The sequence below is a fragment of the Mustela nigripes genome, chromosome 4 (genome assembly GCF_022355385.1).
Source record: "Mustela nigripes isolate SB6536 chromosome 4, MUSNIG.SB6536, whole genome shotgun sequence".
Classification (NCBI taxonomy): domain Eukaryota; kingdom Metazoa; phylum Chordata; class Mammalia; order Carnivora; family Mustelidae; genus Mustela; species Mustela nigripes.
In genome coordinates, this window is record NC_081560.1 from 75,807,804 (window position 1) to 75,828,594 (window position 20,791).

Below are 20,791 nucleotides of genomic sequence, written 5' to 3' on the forward strand. Positions count from 1 at the left end.
AGCTGCACTGTCCAGCAAACCTAGCGTGGTTCCGTTTGTTCCTTAATACTTATGACTCCAAATGCGGTGACACTATGTTGCCTGTAAGGCCTGTCCACCTCCAGTTCGCTATGCTCTATCCCCCGGAAAAGAGGTTGACACACGAAGCGTTCTCTGTGGCTGCAAACATGCTTACTCAGCGCAATCACTAACAGCATGAGTGTGCAAGTCAAAGAGGTACTTTGCCAGTGTCACGTGCCCACTGTTTCTTCAAACGCCGCAGGATCTCTATCCCAGAACAAAACAAGACAAACATACAAACAACCCTAAACCAATTTCTCAAAGACTCGCGTTGCGTCCTAGTCGTGCAAAAACTGCTGCGGTTAGAACAGGCTGGCTGTTTTAAAGATCTTTTCAGCCAAATGCAAAGCTATCTTCAGAGAGGTTCTGTACCCACGTGGCTCGCGCAGACGCTAATTACTAAGAGGCTGAGAAACAAGCAGCCAGGGAGATTGGCCGCCCCAGAGGGAATAAACTGGCACCTCCAGAAATAAAGCTCCGCAGCCAATGCGGCGCCGCGACCCGCGGGATTGGCTGTCCCCGCAGTGACGTCGCCTGGGCGGGCCAAGTCGGTTTGCGACAGAGGCCGCGGGTCCCGGCCGGGGGAGCCGAGGAGAGGGGTTCCGCAGCCCCGCGCTTGGCACTCGAGCCCGCTCTCCGCCAGCCCGGAAGGTTTCTTTCTTCTCCGCACGTCTCGCCCGCGTCCCAGAGTCTTTGGCACCGAATTCCGGCGGGTGTGTGAGCCCGGGAGCCGCGGACCCCCGCGCCGCCAGGACTCCCCTGCGCGGGGGTGGCAGGGGACGCCGAGGTTTGGCCTGCGGGCACGGGGCGGGCGCGGGGCGGTTCCCGGGAGGGTGGCCAATCTGCGCGCGACCGAGGCGGGATTTTCTCTTCGACTCGCTCCGCCCGGGCGGGTGCGCCAGCCCGGGCTCCTGCGGGAGAGAGCCGAGGAGAGCTGCGGAGAGCGCGGCGGTGCGCGCGGAGTTGCGGCAAATGGAAGGGGATCCGAGGTGCCTGGCGCGGCCGCGGCTGCGATGTGCATCTGCAGCGCTGGGGGAGAGGCCCGCGGAGCGCTCGGCTCGGGCAACTTCACTTTTCCCGCCGCTCGAGAATTGGAGGGGAGGGGAGGCGCCGAGGGCTTGGAGAGGGGCTTGTAATGAAGTCTTCACTGGAACCCCCCTCCTTCTCGAGCGTGGAGGTATTGGTGCCCAAGAGAATACTGAGAAGGCTTGGGAAACAATCGTGTAAAGGAATGCGGGTCCCCCCGGGAGCGCGCGGTGAGGGGTGGGAATCGCGGGTCCCCCCGGGAGCGCGCGGCCGCGGATTTGCTTGCGGCGCGAGCTGCGGCGCCCAGACCTGGCCGCGAGCCCGGCCCGGCTGAGTGCTGAGATTTGGGGAAGTGGGAGCCGCGCGGGCGGGGCGTCCCGGAGAGAGTTCGCCACGCCGTGCCTCTTTCCTTTCACTTCCTGCAGCAGCTGCTCGCGATGAGGAGGGCAGCGGGCCTCCGGCGGAGCGGCCGGGTTCCTCCGGCCTGAGCGCCCACCCGACGCCGACGCCGACGCCGCGGGGACGTCCCCGACCACCTGCGCTTCCGGCCATGAGCTCTCGGTGAGCGCGCGGCGTGGGCAGTGGTGGACCTGACCCTTCCGGAGGTAATGCCGGCTCAGCTTTGAGTGGCCTGGGAGAGCGAAGAAACCCTAAAATGGAGGACTTTTCTACCAGGACCTATGGCACCAGCGGCCTGGACAACAGACCTCTGTTTGGAGAGACGTCGGCCAAGGTGAGTGCGGCCCTGGAGACCGAGTTGGGATGTGTGTGTTTCTGTGTGTATCCGCAGTCCTGGCTGCGGCCCCTGAAGGTACTTGTAGGAAGAGAGAGCTGGTTCTTCAATCCTACTTCCCTCTTAAGATGTTTGTCCTGCCACTCGGTTCGCTTCGGACAGGTTTGGCCTCGCAGCCCTGAAGGCGGGCGTGGAGGAAAGTTGAGAAAGTTCCGGGCTGTTGGGGATCCTTCAGGGGTGTACGGAAGCCCCTCTCCAGCCCCTCTCGGAAGGGGAGGTGGCGCTGGAGTGTTAACCTTCAGGAGGCTTCAGGTGTGCAACTAAAGCTTCCGCAAGAAAACCCCGGAGAGGTGCTTCTGACGAGTATTTACATGGAACCATTAAGAGTTTACTGCTGAGCCAGCCAAGCAAAGAGGCTCCATAGGAGGGTTTCTTTGATGGCATTCCATTCCGGGAAGAGATCAGAGGGTCTCTGGATCTAAACAAGCTGTAGGACCTTATTTTTTAATACAAAAAGTATAATGCCTTCTTACAGCCTTCATCTTGGGATGTTCTGGGCCAGTAATCGAGGAGAGCTCTTTTTCTCTCTTCTGCTTTAACTCGGAGTCATTTTGGCAAAATGAGCCTGTGGGTCTCCCCCCACCCCAGGCTATTATTGGTGACCTTTGACCCCTACAAAGTCCTTTTTTTTTTAAGATTTATTTATTTTTAGAGATGGTGCAGGAGTGCAAAAGCAGGAGGGGGAGAGAGGTGACAGTCCTTTTAAGCCTCTCAAAAAGTATGGCACATGTGGAGTGCAGAACTTCTTGGGTTTTTCAGCTTTGGGGGGACCTCTGACAGAAAGGATAGGAAACTTGTACACCTGGCGGAGTGGGGTGTAACTCTGAATTTGGAAGCTGCAGGCCTTCTGCAGGACTACTCCATGATTTCTTTAAACTCTGTGTGGGGGTATTCTTTTGTGGAGTTGCTTAACAAGCAAATGTTTTAAGCTTGATCTCTAGGAAGATGCACCTTGTCTATTGTGTGGCTTTGCATAATCCCGGCTCACAGTGCACAAGGTTTGAGAAGTGTGGTTCTAGTTGGTTAGATGTTACTATTTCTACTGCAGTTATTAAGTATTATGTGAGAGGGTCCTCATGGTCCAAGGAACACAGTTTGTTGGGTGAAATAGACAAATGTGATGCATTGGATCTATGTTATGATAGGACATGGAGGGGGTGTGCTGGAGAAACTGGTCACTTTTGTTGGGGAAGATCTTGGTTTCTGACAGCCTTGGGCTTGCACATATGAATGCCCCTAAATTGGGGTTTAACGAGGATTTGGGGCCTGGAGAGTGGAGGCAGCTTCCTGCATGAAGGTGTTGGACCTGGGGCACCTGACTGTCCAGTTGTGCCAAGAGCTAAGAGGTTCAGCATCTCCCTCACATGTGCACAGATTGGGGTTCTGGGTGATGTAGACTTGTGACCTCCTTTAATCCCCACAGCACCTTAACACTGAGGTAGATGACTTGATAATGGGCTTGATTTACAGAGACATTGAGAAATACTGATGTTTTCTGACTTGCTTGGGCCTAAACGGTCAAGTTTTCTATAGCCTGTGATCAGTTTGAAACCTATCCAAGAACTTGACTATTCGAAATGTTTCTCTTTGTTGCCTGCTTATTTTTTCCAAGAGCAGATAGGCCTAGCATTACTTAGGCAATTTTGGGCCTTATAACAGTAGGTTCAGGTACTCAGAGACTCAGAATGAGGTACAATTCCACATATCAAAATTTAGTTCCCTCTGTGAGGCTGGCAGAATGACTAGACATAGAGAAATTATCCAGAACTGAGAAGAAAGAGACCATTGGTCTGAGAATGGGAGAAAACATCCTGCATCTTGCAAGTTGAGATGTCCAGTCTGAAGGAGAGACCTAGGTTTTTAAGGACGGCAGGTGGTTTTATTGGAGGATGTACAGAAGACCAGGCCCAGGAACTGGGCTGGGCAAGTTGCAGGGGAGCCATTTCTTTGGAGAGCAGTCACTGCCGGAGCAGGCCGGATCCCTGGTGACCCGGAGAAACCTTTCACTGGACTCTCTGTGCAGGTATTCCCCAGCCTGCTCTCTTTTCAGATACCAGGAAACTGGACCCAAAAGCCACGTCACCGTGAAACTTAGTATTAACAAGCTACCGTTTCTGAGGAGAAAACCCAGCAAGGGGAAAGCCCACTTCCTGTCCTACTCTATTAGATGCTCTGAACTTTCAGTAATCTTGTTTGCCGTACAACAACTGACCATATGTAGCCTCTCAATTTTACTTTGATCTCTATTTTTTTTTTTAGTCTCCCAATTTTAAATCTAGAGCTTTAGGTCCAGTGTCCACCTCTAAGGCAAAGATGACTGAAAGCCCCCAGAGCAGAGAAGAGTGTCCATGGAAGCTGCTTTTTCTCAGTGCTAGGCAACATGCTAGGCATTCAGCCTTTCCCCCGTTGGGTCATCCAGTTCCTTTGTAAGGTGTGTGTTGTGACTGCTGCTGGGTAACTGAGGAAGCTAAACCCCACGGCAGGCTGCTTGTTCAGTCACACCACTAGCTCTTCCCTGGTAATGTTTGAACAACTCCCTTCAGGAGTTGCCACTGAGAGTAGATAGTAAATGATGCAGTCTGTCTGCATACTTTGGAAAGCACTGTAGACATTTACATTCCAGCTACCCAGTCCCAGGAAGCGGATTCATCTGAAGTCAGGGTGTGAGTGAAAGATTCCAGAATCTACTGTAGGACAGAAGTTACATAACCCAGTGGGCCTTGAGCATCTCCCTTGTGGGCAAGTCTCTGAAGTCTCTTTTATGTTCACCTGTATGGAATGCACATATTTCTTTCATTTACCAAACATGATCAAACATAGTCAGACTTCAGCATGACACTTAGGAATACTTTCTCAGAGCCATGGAGGGAAAGGCAAAGTGAAACCATTCTGTTCTTGCATTAATATCTCGGATGATGGACAAAAGAGGAAACCCGTCTGTTGTTCCTTTAGAATTACGAATTGCTGGGTGGGCTAGCTTCCGCATCCTGGTCTGAATGTTGTTTTCAGCTGTTTTTATCCATTCCCAAAGTCTGGGGTGTACTTACGTACATTGTTCGAAGGAAAAGCATAAATATGGCGCAGTTGCCAAGATGGACATATCCGGGTTGCCAAGCCCATGCTCTAGTTTAGCATTTTCTAAAGACGCATGGTCCAGTAGAAATACAATCTGAGCCATATATGTGAGTTTAAATGTCTTAGTAACCATACTAAACAGGTAAAATTAATTTTAATACATTTTAATTTCCCACCAAAAATAAATTTGAGGGGCATCTTGGGTGGCTCAGTTGGCTAAGCGTCTGTCTTCGGCTCAGGTCATGATTCCAGGGTCCTGGGATCGAGCCGCGGCATTGGGCTCCCTGCTCAGTGGGGAGCCTGCTTCTCCCTCTCCCTTTGTTGCTCTGCCTGCTTGTGCTGTCTCTCTGTCAAACAAAAAAATAATAAATTTGGATGTTTAATCCATACAAAAGCAGACCTACTTAGACATTTCGGGACTAAGCCTCGGACATCCGGCATGTAGTTTTCCCTTGAAGCCTGTGTCATTTTGGACGAGCACATTCCAGGTGCTCAGTAACCACAAACAGCTGCAGGTGCCTTACTGGACAACACAGTTCTGAAGCAGCTTAGTTCTTAGTTACGCTGTTTCCATAGTCATTCTCAGAAGAAAGTTTCCTTCTCTGGGGGACTTGCTAGAACCTTTAACAAGCAGATGTTCACCAGGACTCTGGTTGGAGAGGGTGGGTAAGTAGCACTTGTGGACTGTTGATAAGGTAGCCTTTTAGGGACATGATGAGTTATGGACTTCTTCCCTCCCCTCATGGGAGCATTCATGAGCCCAATTTCCACAGAACACTTGGCAATGTTCCTGTAGGAAGCCTCTTCCTTTGCTCCTCCCTTCCCTACCCTAATGTGAACCAAAACTGGAGAAGTTCCTCCTCTCTTGTCTGTGGCTGCCTTTAAAAATTTGCCTTAGCACCACACATAGTTGGGGCTATCTTTCTGAGTAATGGAGGGACCCTAATTTAACCTCAGGGCTTGTGAGTCCATCCTCTTTTGGTTTGCTGGCTGCCTGCCCAGTCATCTCAAGTCAGTGCCCTCCAGTCTGGAGGATGAATCTAAGATGGGAGGGAGAGATGGTTCTCTCTGGAGAGAAGGCAAACCAGCACCCCACAGTTAGCACCACTGGGAAAGCAGGAACGCTACCCCTGGTGGAAGGTCATGTAAACTGCTTTCGGGACCAGCCTGCTGGGTTGCTTTGTCGCTGGTTCCAAAAATGAGTGATTGATCTTTTAAGGCGGATGGTGACTGTGGTTGCCCCTCCATTCATACCTGGATGGGACAGAAGAAGGTGAGTGACTTCGGTGAAGGTACATCACTGAACTCAGCTAATAGGAGTGGGGTGTGGGGTCTGTGTAGGGATATGTTCTTGGGTCCCAAGGCTCAGATCTTTGGTTCCAAAGGCAGAAGGTCCAGTTACAAAAGTACTTTTTCTTCTTCCTATAAACAAAACAAACAGATCGGGAAAAGAAGGTGTTTTTATGGCCATTACTCCAATGAAGGCAATTCTGATTTGGGGCCTTTAGCTTCTGCAGATTTTAGCAGAAAATGAGAGAGTTAATTTGAGAGAGAGTTATTTTGTGCTTTTTGTGGGAGGAGGTTTAAGGGTTGCTGCTTAATTAATAACAAAACTGTGATTAAGATTATTGTGTCTGTCTGCTGCCCCTCCCTCTGCCTAGAAAGCTGAAGTCTTTACTCTGAGAGGTGCAGGCTTCTAGCTTTCCTCTTGATACAGCTTCTGGATGATCCTCTGATCACAACTCTTGTCTCCCTCAGAGGGGATCTGGTAGCCTGAGGTACCAGATCTGCTGGCCCCTTGCCTCTCTTCCACTGACCAGCCACGCTGAGTTGGGATTTCTTGTGCTGGACGTAGTAGAGCATGACTCATGCCATGCCTTTTTCCTTTCTTACTCTAGTTGCTCTCTCCCACCCACAGACCAGAGGCCTGGGGATCTCTGCCGGTTGGGCTCAGGCATTTGTAATTTTAGAAAGCCCCTCAGAGGACACTGGAGCGTGGAGAGAGGGCTGATTGCCATGGTCTAACCCATGCTGTGTGGAAGCCCAGGACTGGCTGGAACCTCTCCATGGACCTGTTTCCTTTAGCTGCTGCCTGCTTTTGGCAGATTCTGTTTACCTTTTCTGTAGTGTTCTTGCTGAACCCTCAAACCAGACTCGGGATGTGTCGTAGGCCAGTCTCTGGGTGTCTGAGTTTGAAGCAGAGAAAGATGGATTATCAGAAGGGCAGCCCCATAAGAAAGCAAGGGAGAGCATGCCCTGTCTGTGGAACCGAGGAACGGCTGATCTGTGGTTAGCAACGTATGTGGCAGTTCGAGCAGGACCCGGGTGGACCCTGAAAGTTCTCAAGGTTATGATGTGCTATCCCTCCCATCAGGTGCCAGCCAGGGGATCTTGGTTTGTGATGTGTTAGCCGGTTGTATAAGACGTATCAACTGGCATCCCACCCCTGCTTTCTAACTAACTTCAGGAAAAAGAATAAAAGGACAGGGTTGATGATTTTTGCAGGGTGGTGAAGGAATGTGTCGGTCTGCAGCCCCTGAAGTTATTATGGAGGGAGAGCCTCGTAAAGGTTTAAGTGAACAAATAAACCTATTCCCTGGATCCAGTGCCCTCCTTTCTCCAAATGTCTGAATTCTCTTCAGTCTAAATCCCCGCCTGAGAACATTCCTTAAAACCCCACCTGCATCCATGCTGCCCTCCAATGAGCCTGGCCCTCGGAGGTGCCTCCTGGCGCTTACTCCTAGTGTTGTGAGGGATTTTTCTAGATCTTGCCTTCTTGACCCCGAGTGTCAGCTCCTTGAGGGTAGAGCCATTTGCTTCATTTCTCCAACCTTTCCGGCCCTGGGCACAATGTCCATTCTTGATGTTAAGTATATTAACATCATGTGAATATGTGAGAAATGAGCATCACCAGAAGGGTAACTACATTCTTGGGCCATGCTGGGTGACTGTAGAAGAGGGGGCTGGTGTTGAGAAGCCTGGAACACTGGGCACCAGAACAGGAAAGGGGTTTCAGGCCCTCTGGCAGCTAACCAGCTGACGGCCTTCTGTGATCATCTCCTTGCTGTGCGTCAGCTGAGGGGCAGGTAGGAAACCTAATACTGTATTGTCTGGAAACTTTTCCTGAGGTTGTTGGCCTCTCAGAAGCTCTCTGGCCTGCTGAGTGGGCCTCTCCACAGATGGACTTTTGCGGGTCTGGGGTGGTAGGCTAGGTCTTCTGAAATGAGTCCTTTCTTTCCTGAGGGTCAGGCTTTGGGCCATGTGTATGTATAGTCCTATTTTTTGAGCTGTTTTAGGATCCAGTGGGTTGACAGACTTGAATGTCCCTGTGAGAATGATGAAATGCATTTGAAGTTGGGGCTGATTTAGAAATTGGGGCCAGGGTATGAGCCCTCTGTACTCCCATTCATCTCTGAGGTAAGATACCCCATTAGAGGTAAAAATACTACTCTGACCACATCAGCAGCCACTTACTGACTCTTTGGGAATTGTCACTGTTCTAGGGGCTTTACCAGGATACTACCTCCAGATCCTTTCAGCAGCCCCACACGTTTGACGGTTGTATGAAAACGGCAATTTAGGCTTCAAAGTTGAATGATTCCTCTAAGGCCACAGGACGGCTTTTGGTGGGAGAATAAATCTGTTCTGTCCATCAGGCTCCTAACCTTGTAATCTTGTACTGTGCTTCTTGTGCTAGAGGTCACGACCCCTTCCTTTGGGATTCTAGGGGTTATTTTGCCCCTTAAACTCATGGAGTAAGTTTGTTTTCTGTTTTCACTGTGATCTGATTTGCATAAGTGGTGCCTTAATGAAATTCACCTATTTTAAGTTCATGTGTCTATGACAAAGAGAATCAGGTAGGATGGAGGTACAAAAATACTGACAAATGAAAGCTGCTTCAAGACGTGGGTGTGTGAAATAAGGGAAACCTTTGAAAATGTCTGTGCATATACTTTGTCCAGATCGAGAGGAGGTGGGGGTGGGGGTTGGTATTCAGATGGGACATGCGGCCAATGGTGGCGCATTTGACAGGGAGCTGAGGGTGAGGGTCTTCAAGTGTGGGTGTGCCTGCACCCTGGTGACCACCTTCTCATGCTGCTTCTGCTCTTGGCGCCCTTCCAAGTTTGGTGTTTCTTTGGGTTGTCTTAGAAGAGCAGCAGCTAGGATCAAGTTCACTATTGGCCACATTTTGCCAGTGAGATAAGCTTTCCCCCGGCTTTCTACCGTGTGCAGGTTGTCCCTGGGGTGGCCCCAGATGACAGCATGAGGGGAAGCCCTTGCTTAGAGCTGGGTAGCTCTGCAGGAACCACGTTAACCCACTGACAAGGTGTGAGATTTCCCGCTTCAACTGGGCCCCAGCCTCTCACATTTTACATCCTCTCAGTAGGTTGTGCTGCCTCTTGAGGCATCTGATTGTGCTATTTCCAGCACTTTCCTGGCAAGAAGTTTCCCCCCGAGATTTGGAAGAAATAAAAGGAAAATCATTTCTGAGAATGGCCATTTATTTATAGTATTGGTTTGGTTTGAGAAATGCAAAAACTTTCCAAAGTTGGAGGATGTGGCTCAAGGGTCTGACTCAGTCAGGTTAACAATGGTAGGAAGTGGTGCCCTTTGGACATTTCCTGCGTGCTGAATGGACTGTCCTCTCTTGGCCTCACCAGAGAAGATAATCTTCAGTGACCTGAAGCTCTCGTGGGTTATGGAAGACAAGTTCTGGATTTAAAATGGGATCGAGGTCTTTAATGAAAGGATGAGCAAAGTTCTGGGAGCCTGAAGAAAGAGAAAATTCTACTCAGGACACCAGATCAGAGGGCTTTTGAGTCTTAGACCTTGAAGTAGGATTAGGATTTTTGATAGGAGAAGGTGACAGGGAATCCCAAGCAGGAGGTCCCGCTTATGTGAAAGGGGTGGGAGCAGGAGAGAACAGGAATGGTGAAGGAACTCCAGGTACCACTGACTGGACTCGAGAGCTTGCTGGGAATGGCTGGGTGGGAACCTTGAATGCTGTGCTAGTGAGTATGATTTCCCTCTGGAGGCTATAGCTTATTGAGTGTGCACACGTGTATTCTTGTATTCATTTACTAACCACATTATCTCCAAGGAGGTGTGCCATGTGCTGGGACGTGCGTGTATCTTTTTTCGTGGAGCATGTGTGCACTACAGGGAAGTTAGAAAGGCATTAAACAATCCTTTTTCTTCCCTCTGTCTTCCTTATTGAGCTTCAGCCATCCTGGCCATTTATTTATTTGTTTGTTTGTTTGTTTATCTATTGTCAGAGACACAAACAGGGAATGGGAGGCAGGGGGAGAAGCAGGCTCCCGGCTGATTAGGGAGCTTGATGCAGGGCCCGATCCCAGGGTCCTGGGATCATGATCTGAGCCGAAGGCAGATGCTTCGCTAACTGAGCCACCTGGGTATCCCCCTACCTCCTTTTTTATTTCCTTAATCCATTTTTCAGGCTTACTCTGCTTCACGGCCTTGGCACTTGCTGTAGTGGCTTGTTGGCGGTACCCTTTGCCCAGATCCTTGCATGTCTCATTCCTTTTCCACTCCTTAGGTCACATCCTCATAAAGGATTCCTTGACCTCTTTTTATAAATAGCTCCCCTGCCACCTGTCCCGGCCCCCATCACTCTTCATTTACCGGGTTTTATTTTCTTCCTAACTTCCTTACACTTGGCATGTGAGATGAGTGGAGAATGAATGCCTAACATCAAAGTGGAAGGTAGTATGGATGGAAAGTTCTTCTGATGCTGGAGGGAATTGAGCTTTGTGGGCTGGAGATGGACTCCATGATGGAGAGCTTCAACGTACAGATGAGGATGGAGATAACCAAGCCAGGGAGTGGGTGCAGGATTGGCAGAGAAGCAGGTCACCTTCTGTTCCCCTTCAGGCTGGAAGGAATGGAAATAGGAGGAGAAGGAGTTTCCTCTTTTCCTTGGCATATTTTTTTTAAAGGATGTCTGCTGATACACAGGCTGCAGGAGTGGGATCAGGTAGCTGAGATGAGGTGGACCTACAAACCAGTTTCTGGAGAGATGCAGGGACCATCATCTCGGAATGAGAGGCCACAGGAACGCAGTGAGGGCTCAGCTGACAATAGGAATTTGCAGTCAACTCGGTTAGTCTGTATTTGAGTGAATATTTGGGTATCTGATGCCGGGCACTGTGGTCAACATGACTCATGCTACCTGGCACCATTGTACAAACCAGAGAAGGTTCTCTCCTCTGGGTACTGGTAGCTTTCTCAGCCACATGGCTTGGCTTTGTCCGAATTAGAGAAGGGTGCTCCTGCTGTGGGGTGCTACGGGCTGGTGCCAGCGTGCTCAGCGGGGAGGACAAAGCATGGGGCTGGACTGCAGCCACGCAGCCCCGTGTGGTAAGTGGCCCGCAGTCTGACAGCGGACAAGGAAGACGTGGCCCTCAGGTTCCCAGACCTTACAAGGGAGAGGGGGGAGACATAGGTGTAACCTGGTGGGTGGGCTTAGGACAGTGGGAAGGCTTCACAGCGAGGCTCAGCGCTGGAGCACAGAAGTCATTGCGGGTTTGCAGGGGGACTCAGAACTGCGTTTTCAAAGCATCAAGAGCAGATGTTGAACAGATCCATTGGGGAGTCTTCGTGCACAGCTGAAACCGCTGACTCCATGGCCTGAGATCGGGAGGAAGGCCCTCGAGTTAGAGCTTCGGTGGAACAGCTGGGGAATGATCTAGTCCGTGGATGCAGGTGAAGACCAGATTGAGGAGCAGCAGAGCAGAACGTTGGAGGGATACAGATTTGGCCAAAGCAGGTGCAGAAATGATCGAGGAACTGAGAAGAGGAGGGGGAAGAAGTTGACTGGACATAGGTCTTCAAGAGGATGCTTTAGTCCATTTGGCCTGCTACACCAACATAGCACAGACCAAGGACCAGGTGATTTTATAAACAACAGACATTGCTTTCTCTCCATTCTGGAGGCTGGAAGTCCGAATCAGGATGCCCGCACAGTTAGATGAAGGTTCTCTGCCAGACTGTAGCTTGTGTTTGTGCCCTCAGGTGCCAGAAGGGCACCAGCCCATTCCTGGGAGTTCTACCCTTGTGGCGGTAGGATGTGAACCTGAGAAATTAGGGGGCACAAACACGTGGACCATAGCAGAGGATGTTACTGCAGCTGCTAACTCCATTTGGCCCAGGGAGGGAGTAGGCAATGCCCTGTACCCCATTCCTCAGCCGTGAACCTGGCATGAGTACATGGTGACATGGCTCTCTTGGGGACAGCGTTCAGAGACAGGCAGCAAGGGAAGTGCAGCGCGTGGGAGAACTCCGCAGCCCACGAAGCCATTGGCTGACCTGAGTGGGTTTCAGAGGGTGGGACGGCTCACAGGACTTGGCGAGTGTGGGTGTGAGGACAGACCTGTGGAATGTTCAGCGGGCGGGTGTCGGTCTGCGGGGCTACCCACAATAGTATTGGAGGTGAAGGATTTTATGGAGTCACAAAATTAGAGGCAACACCAAAAAATGGAATTCTCAATCTTTTTTTTTTTTTCCCTAAGATTTTTATTTATTTATTTGACAGATCACAAGTAGGCAGAGAGGCAGAGAGAGAGGACGAAGCAGGCTCCCTGCTGAGCAGAGAGCCTGATGTGGGGCTCGATCCCCGGGACCCTGGGATCATGACCTGAGCCGAAGGCAGAGGCTTTAACCCACTGAGTCACCCAGGTGCCCCGGAATTCTCAATCTTACCCCAAGACTTGTACCCTCTGTCTCTCCAGAGGGCAGAAGAGATCGTTTCTGTGGCTTTGCGCATCCAGGGATTTTTTTCTTCTGCAAAGCTTTCTGTTTTCCTTGCTTCTCCCTGGGAGTATTGAGCATCGCCAGAGCATGGACTCCTTGGCAGGAGTTGCTGTCAAGCCTCTGAAACGAGTGTGTGGTCTTGCTCTAGCCCAAAGTCAGTAACTGGGCTTGTCCTCAGATAGGGAAAGCTGACCCATGGTGTATTATGTATTTCCATGGAATTAATGGAACCTAGCCTGGAGACACCTGGGAAGGTGTCGGGCCTTCGTGGCTGCCAGGAACCAACCTCTGAGGGTGCAGGAGCAGGCCATAGCTTCTGCTGGGCTGTGGCATGTCCGTCCCAGAACTGTGAGGCCACGTGCCGCTCTGCCTGGGAGTGGAGATTTCGAGGAGCTGGACCCCACATGAATAAGAGGAGCCTCTGTTGGAGAGAGGCCCTTGGAGAGAGGTACTGTTTTGCCACTTCTGTTGACAATTCTGAGTCAACGGTATGCCAGGCTGCAGGGAAGACAAGGAGGCCGCCTGCCTGGCCTGAAACTGACTGCCAGCCCTAGTGGAGGAGACCAGCAGTAAGTGGCAAGTCCAGACGGTGTGTTCTTGGGAATCTGGAGACAAGAGCATCTCATCCTGAGGGGAAGGTGCCCAGAAAGGATTTATGGTGCATTTGATATTCAAGTTGAGCTCTGAAGGGTGAGCATTCAAATTGGGAGGGTGGCATGTTAGCCACCCCACCTCCCACTCCACAGCTCACTCTCATGAGAACATTACGCCTTCTCTTTTTCTCAGGGGTCAGTATGAGACGATTATGTGTGAGGTGGTGGTTTTCTGTGTCCCTGTATTTGCAAAGACCCATGCAACCAAAGTTTACCTCTTCCAATGATCCATTGTGCTTAATCAGTAAGTGGTTATAAACCCTATTGCACTTCCCACTTCCCCAGCAGTCTAGTACTAACATCTGAGCTTAAATCAGATGAGTTTTTTTTAGTCCAGTTTTTGTGCCTGCCCTCTCACTCCACTCCCTAAACCCCTTTGGAAATTTTGCCTTGGTCTTTTTGTTGTTGCTTGAATGGGTTGGGGTTTTACTGTAGTAAAATCTTAAATCCATTTTGGAAGAAGGCAAAAAATAAATCGCTCTGGAAATGCAATACTTGTTAGCATTCTGAACAGTCTAGAACCAGGGTATTTCCAGGTTGCTGAGGGCAAATGCCAGTTTTTGTTTATTTGGGATGTTACTGTCAGTTTCTTCCCAGGGCCATTATGAAACCTGAGCATTTGACATGTGTTTGGGGTTCTCTTGTCTTGTATCAAGCTGGCTAATGACTAACAAGGAAAGATTGGGGGCTTCTCTGCTGTTTGATTGCTGGGGAGTAGGCCTTCTACTCTGGCCCAAGTGCAGTTTGAAGCTGATAATCTGAAACTAGAAATCGTTAAAGCAGCAAGGGTCCAGATACCATGTAGCCCAGTCCTCTGGTATGATAGACCCAGATGGTGTAAGGGATCTTTTTAAAGTCACATGGTTAGCCAGTAGCAGGAAGGAAATAAGCAGCTTGATCTCCTAACTCGAATTTCTGGATCCATATATATTATTGGTCTAAACTTTCTTGGCTTGGATTTTGCAAAGAGTATTGGATAGACTTGGCTGTTACCTGGTTGTATGACCTTGATCAGTATTATTGAACTTACCCATTGGTAAATGGAGATGTGTTTTCTTACTTAATTCACAGGGTTACCTTCTATCAAGCCACTGGCATGTAGGTCCCTCACTTTCTCCTTCCCCATTTCCAAGGAAAATGAAGAGCTAACTGCTTTGGGCTGATGCCAGCCCTTTTGCTCAGGTCTAATGAAGTTGGCTTAGCTATGGGCTATCTCCATTTGCCATACTTTTGTTCTCTTTGGTGTCTTTTTGTTCATCTGTTAGTCCTCTTTCAGGTTTGACTTTCTTATATTCTCTATCCTATGAAGGTACCTCACTTCCTTTCTCCTTAGTGCCCTCCTGAGCTCTGGACAGTGTCAGCTTCTGGAGGGTAGAGACCGTTTTATTCATTGTTGTATTTGCACCTGGAATATGATAATTTTCATTTTATTGAGATACAGTGGAGATGTTCAAATGAATAAATGACTCACAAAGTAATATATATAGAATTCCTCTGAGAACTGTACATTTCCTGTGTTCATGTGCTAGGGTGTCCTAATTCCCAATCCTGTCTTCTCTGCAATTAAGGGTCAAGGATGATTTTGATCCTATCAAGCTATCATGGGGAGTGCAAATAAAGCACAGTAGAAGGTCTAAAGGTCTGGAAGGGGAGCAGTGTTGGTAGGCAGAAATAAGAACAATAAAACTGGGAGGAGACTGTTTCTGTGAGAACTTAATATTCTTATCTTTATGAACTTTATAGTTATTTGGTACATATTAGTTTGAAAACTGCCCTTTGAAGTGCTATTATTTGCCTTTATTGCTCTGTCTCTCTGGGCCCAGGGAAGGGTCTCTTCTCTACTGAGCTGCTCACATTTTATTTAATGTGCGAATCTTGTTAAAATGCAGATTGATTCTGTGGGTTCTGGGGCAAGGCCCAGGATTCTGCATTTTTCATAGGCTCTCACGTGAGGGAAATGCTGCTAGGCTGCAGACCACACTTTCCATAGCCAGCTTTTAGAAGGGCCTGAAAGTGTGAGGTCTTATTAAGTCAACTCTGGTGTTTCTTTGGCCTGGTTCATAGTTACTTAGATAGCAAAAGGCCTGAAGCCAAGTCCTTGGCTTGGAGAAGGAAAACTCCGTGAGAAACACTAAATGGTTCATCCCATCTTGGGAGTCCCAGAGGGGCTGCATTATGATAGAATGACTGATACTCATGAAGATGACTTGGGATTCTACTCAGTGAACTGTCTAGAAGGCAAGCAGGGAGTCTTCATTAAAGTTTAGGTATCTTATCATTAAAGATTAAAACCAGTTAGGCTTATGTAAGTTTAACAACATGAAAAAGTCATTGGAGGATCTCTTCATTTCTGAAAGATACACCACTGTAGTTCTTTGCTAATGGGCTTTTTGAGGGGCCACCTGCTAGTTGATGTCTTTGCTAAGACCAGAAGTAGCATTCTAAGTTGCTCTTCCATTGAGAAGCATAAATGGGATTTGCTCTTTTGGCACCGAATCCCATCTCCATTTCTTACCTCTCTCTCTTACCCCTAGTGAGACCTTGGGCAAATTCTGTTTGCCAGAGCACGTTTTTGCCACCTATAAAATAGTCCCAATACCATTCCATCCCGGGATTTTTTTTTTAGAAGATATGTAAAAGCTCTTGGCATAGTTACTATCCCTTCAATATGATTGCTTTTCCTCCTGCTCTGATCCTAGTTGGCATCTTGCTGTGCTGTTTGGAGATAAGGGATTCTTCTTGGCTACCTCACCTGAACCTCTTCACTGTCTTCTTCCTACGGGTAAGAGAGCTATTGTGAAGTATGTAGACCTTTGTAAACTTTTCAAGTCCCTGGAACTCCTCTAAAGAGATGAGAGCAGATATTCTCCCAACAGACCAGAGTTCAGTTAAACCTTTTTCACAAGGTAAAAACAGTAGGGCCCCAAGAATAGACTGTACAACTTAGGTTGAGACACACAGTTGTCTTGTGTGTGGACACTAGTGACTAGTGATTAGTGAATTTGCCCTTGGGTCTCTTTCGCCACACACAGCTGTAATTTTAGACTCTCGGTATGGCTGGGCAGGCTTCTCTAGCTGAGGTGGTGAAAAGATTTGTTTGGAGTCCTTCTAGGTTAGAAAGGGTGTGGCTTGTGGCTTGACTTGTTACCTTTGTCCCTGTAACATGTGAATTGCAGTGGCCTTTGTCTAGATAGAGTGGTTTGTCCTTGTTGAGATCAGGCACAGGATACTTGGCTTTCCTTCACTCTTCCTCTCAGCTTGGCTTGCCTCTTTGGATTCTTAGCTTAACTGTAGATAGCTCGGAAATGGTGTTCAGTTGCTGCTCCGTGCTTGTTCCTTCCTGTGCCCTTCCTGTCTGTGAGCTTTTGTTTATTGACTACTCATGGTCAATATTCTGTTGTTCCTTGCTCAGATGTTTTATTTGTTTTGACTTCTCAGAAATAAGACTACTTGGTCTTCTCAGTGGCCTTTAAAGTAGTGTTTCTTAATCATGACCTTGTTCTGTAAGCTCAACCAAATCTATATATTATACATGTATTACATATTACTAATATTATATTAGTTTTATATATACAGCTGAGACTTCATCTAGACAGTGACCTTGATTTGGGAATCCTGTTACAGAGTTGACTCTCACTTGCTGTGGGGCTTTAGGCAAATAATTTTAATCATACTCACTGGAACTAATTTATCTTAATCTATAAAATAAAGATTGAGTTAGATGAGTTTTCCAGACCTTTCTGTGGAATTGGTTGGAGTGGGGATGGGAATGATAAGACTCAGTGGGTAACCCCAGGCTCTGCATTCAGTCAAATGGTTATTTTGTTATTAAGTTGGAAAAGCACTGGCCTAGATGATCTGAGATGGCCTCCAGCCCTGGCATTGTATGATCCCTTCCAGCAGTAGCATCTACTTTTAAATCACATTAGACAAGGACACCTGAGCTGTCATATTAGTAGGCCTGGTTTGTCATCTGTAGTCTGGTTTGTGAATGGCTGACCATCCCAGTGCACTTGTCCTTTTGCCTCTGTTCAGACTGTTCCCAGTAGCACAGGGAATATTCATAAGCATCCTTTCCCCATTCAGTCCTTCCCAGTCTTCAAAAGACTGTAGCGTAAAAGCATCCTGTCTCTTCAGAAACCTTTTCTAATTAGTTGTCTGTGTCTTCCCAAGGTACCTTCTCCACTCTGATGGCATGGTACTTTGCCTTCCTGGCAGTTCTGTGTATGTGTATGCTCAGAGAGGGGCAGGACCTTAGTTTCTTAATTCTAAATCCCCCCAGTGGCTAGAACTGTACCTTCCTGGCAGTGCCGTGGGTCCATGATAGAGCTCAAAAATGCTTTTCTCTTTCAGGATCGAATCATCAATTTAGTTGTTGGCAGCTTAACATCCTTGTTGATCCTAGTAAGTATGTTTATTTTGTGTCTCACCCAGGCTTTTCGCTTAAGTTTTTTGAAAGCTTCAGGACTGTGGTTCAGTTTAACTCGGAAAAAAGACTTATATAAGAGGCCAGTATGTGTACCTGTGGGGTATTCTAGTCATCGTCTAGTATTGTTTTATTACTGCTTAAACAAAACTGCAGTTGGCAATGGGAATACTTAGATTTCTACCCTCACCCCCCCAGCTGAAATAGCACACATGAAGGCATCTTTCTGAGTTTGCAGTGTATGTTTAGTAAATTTGTAACTTCTCAGTGGCACCTGCATTTCCCCTCTGTGTGTCACCCACAACTCCCCGTTTCTGCTAATCCCTCAAGTTTATTTCGTCCCTAAAAGCACACTCATTATCCTTTGGTTTAAAATGATTATTTGGTCATTATTTTTTATCCCATGTAATGTAGTTTGATGCTCCTGCTATAAAATAAAGCTATAGTTCCCAGAATCTGAAAATGGCATTTTTGTAGCACATTTTCATTAAATTGAAGAGAATTTAATGAAGTTTCAATGACTTCTTAAGAAAAAGAATGACCTATCTCCGTATTTTCCAAAATGTTCAAAAACCTTTTTGGTTTTAATTGTTGCTGGCGTATTCAAAATAACCTAATAAAGGTTAGAACTTTTCCCAGTGTAATCCTTAATACTGGGAATGAGGTTTAAATGCTTTCTAATCTTTTTGTAAAGAAGTTATTTTGAGCTTAGCTAGTTTTATGAGCATGATGTTTTGTCTCCTTTTACAGTAGAGGAAAAGTATAGAAAAGGAAGTACTAAAAACAAGTAACATATTGGAACAGATTTACAAATACTTTACTAAATAAATATTAACATCCCAGAAGGCAAACCTGGTGGTAGATACTATTTTACAATGTTAAGTGTTTTATAATAGGACATAGTTTAAACTCCAGTCTAACCAAGGCCTGACACAATTTCTTTTCATACAGGTCACGCTGATCAGTGCTTTTGTTTTCCCTCAACTACCTCCAAAACCGTTGAATATATTTTTTGCTGTCTGCATCTCTTTGAGTAGTATTACTGCCTGCATACTTGTGAGTACTATTTAGAATTTAAAATGAGTATCCTTGAGGGCTGAAGATTGCAATGTATACCTAGGATTGATTCCCAGCTTTGGGTCTGTAAGAAAGGGTGTATCTAGTTACCCGTCCCCACCTTGATGCAAAGGATGTCAGAAGTCTCAGTATTAACTGACAGATTTCTTAGTTTCTAGAATCAGGAGTCATTATTTCTAAAGGGACACTGTTCCTTTGAAAGCTTGCTGGGGGACGGGGGGACGGGGGGGCGGGGAGTTAAGACTTGGGTGGCCAAAAGCTTTGGTTTAAAATTGACCTAATTCATCTTCCTTCAAGGACTGCATAAAGGCCCAGGAGGATGTGGCAAATACCATTACTGCTCTAAAGGGAAGAGATACACCATTCCCGATTTAATTCTAATTATAGAATTAAGTCTATTTTAATTTTTCTGCTTATCTCCCCAAATGAAAGTAATTAACACCAAGACTCTCCTGGGAAATCTTAAGCTATAGCTTTGTCATTATTCCAAGAATGTGCAGTTTTACCATAAAGATGCATTTCCTTTATATAAAGAAAACAAAGATGGTGATAAATCCTCACTTAGATATTTGCCAGTTGTTTAGTCATTCATTAGTTGGCTAATGTTTTATTTCCCTCAAAGAGAGGTAGAACCCATACTATACACCCTTAAAAGCAAGTTTTGACTCACAACTCACAAAGGCTTTAAATCACCACTGTAATGTGCTTATCTAATGCATTTCTGCTCTATTCCTTTGCTCTTAGGAAGAGTTGGACCATGCACTTCTGGAGCTTTTGAAACAAAGCTACCAGAGATGGCTCTTCTTACTCCCAGCTAAAGCCAGGAGTGACTAACATGATCTAGTTTTGTATAAAAACCTAGTGTATTGGCAATCTGACTCTGTAATCAGTAAGAATGTAAATGTTGCCATCCCTTCCAGTAATGTGAGAGCTCTACCGTTTACTCAAATCCATTTAAAACAGACATACGAGGCAGATATTCTTGGATGGCTTGTTAGTGATTGGATGACGGACTACTGGTTTGAACAAAACAATAGCTGAGAAAGCAGGAATAGGTATGATCCTGAATGTGGAAACTTGGTACTACTAGAATTATAAAGAAAAAAACTGCATTCTGGCCACATTAGTTTCAGAAATATAGACTAATGTAAAGATGGTCTTGCTTGGGCAGGGGAGGTATATATGGATGGAATTGGTCATAGTTGAAGGAATTCGCTGTATTTAAGAATTTTCATGCCAGGCCCAGTGGCTATTACTTAAACTGTTACTTATTTTTTCTTCTTTTAGATCTACTGGTATCGACAAGGAGACTTAGAACCGAAATTTAGAAATTTAATTTACTATATCTTATTTTCTATCATCATGTTATGTATATGTGCGAACCTGTACTTCCATGACGTGGGGAGGTGAGGCTGCCAAGGAGAAATACTGACCAGGTCTCTTCAAAGCTATACGCGAGACTGTGAATCAGAGCTGGGTAAGCTGTGCTGAAGAATCTCCTGCACAAGTCTGATACATGATTTTCATGTTAATTGTAAATCTTTAATTCCCTCTTGCAGGGGACACATATCCTAGATTGCTTTGCTTTTTCTTTAAGGAGGTGGTGTTGCACTAAAACATTCCAACCCTTAAAGCTCAAATGGCACAAGCAATTTTCACTTTTGAAATTGGACATTTTTATAATGTAAGTGCATGGCGAAAAGCTATGTAACAATCTTGCATTTTAAGACAAATATTCTTTTATTTCTGTTAAACTGAATATACAATTATTGTTCCCTAGGCAACCAACTTTTCCTTATAACTACAATTTCACATTAACAAAACACAGATGGTGAAAAGACAACTTTGATTGTGAAGATCTAATTACAATAATAAATAAAATAATTTATACAAGGTTTTTTTTTTTTCTTT

At 46.8% G+C, this 20,791-nt stretch overlaps 1 protein-coding gene across 4 annotated transcripts; it reads left to right on the top strand.

The window, feature by feature from the left end:
• Window positions 1-432: 432 nt before the first annotated feature.
• Window positions 433-20,777, top strand: TMEM243 (transmembrane protein 243). Of its 4 annotated transcripts, none has more exons than XM_059396934.1 (5): window positions 459-847; window positions 1,512-1,819; window positions 17,731-17,781; window positions 18,755-18,859; window positions 20,168-20,777. In XM_059396934.1, the coding sequence occupies exons 2-5, from the start codon at window positions 1,742-1,744 to the stop codon at window positions 20,288-20,290; spliced, it is 357 nt and encodes a 118-aa protein (XP_059252917.1). In that variant the 5' UTR covers window positions 459-847; window positions 1,512-1,741; the 3' UTR covers window positions 20,291-20,777. The 4 variants fall into 4 exon arrangements, with proteins under 4 accessions (XP_059252921.1, XP_059252917.1, XP_059252919.1 ...); XM_059396936.1 differs by lacking the exon at window positions 459-847 and adding an exon at window positions 877-1,049; XM_059396935.1 differs by lacking the exon at window positions 459-847 and adding an exon at window positions 1,056-1,237.
• The last annotated feature ends 14 nt before the right edge of the window (window positions 20,778-20,791 follow it).

Excerpts from the sequence above, each read along its gene's own strand:
- TMEM243 (XM_059396934.1), top strand. The coding sequence starts at position 1,742 with ATGGAGGACTTTTCTACCAGGACCTATGGCACCAGCGGCCTGGACAAC. Across the intron at positions 1,820-17,730 it reads TTGGAGAGACGTCGGCCAAG|GATCGAATCATCAATTTAGT; the intron begins GTGAGTGCGGCC and ends TTTCTCTTTCAG. Across the intron at positions 17,782-18,754 it reads TAACATCCTTGTTGATCCTA|GTCACGCTGATCAGTGCTTT; the intron begins GTAAGTATGTTT and ends CTTTTCATACAG.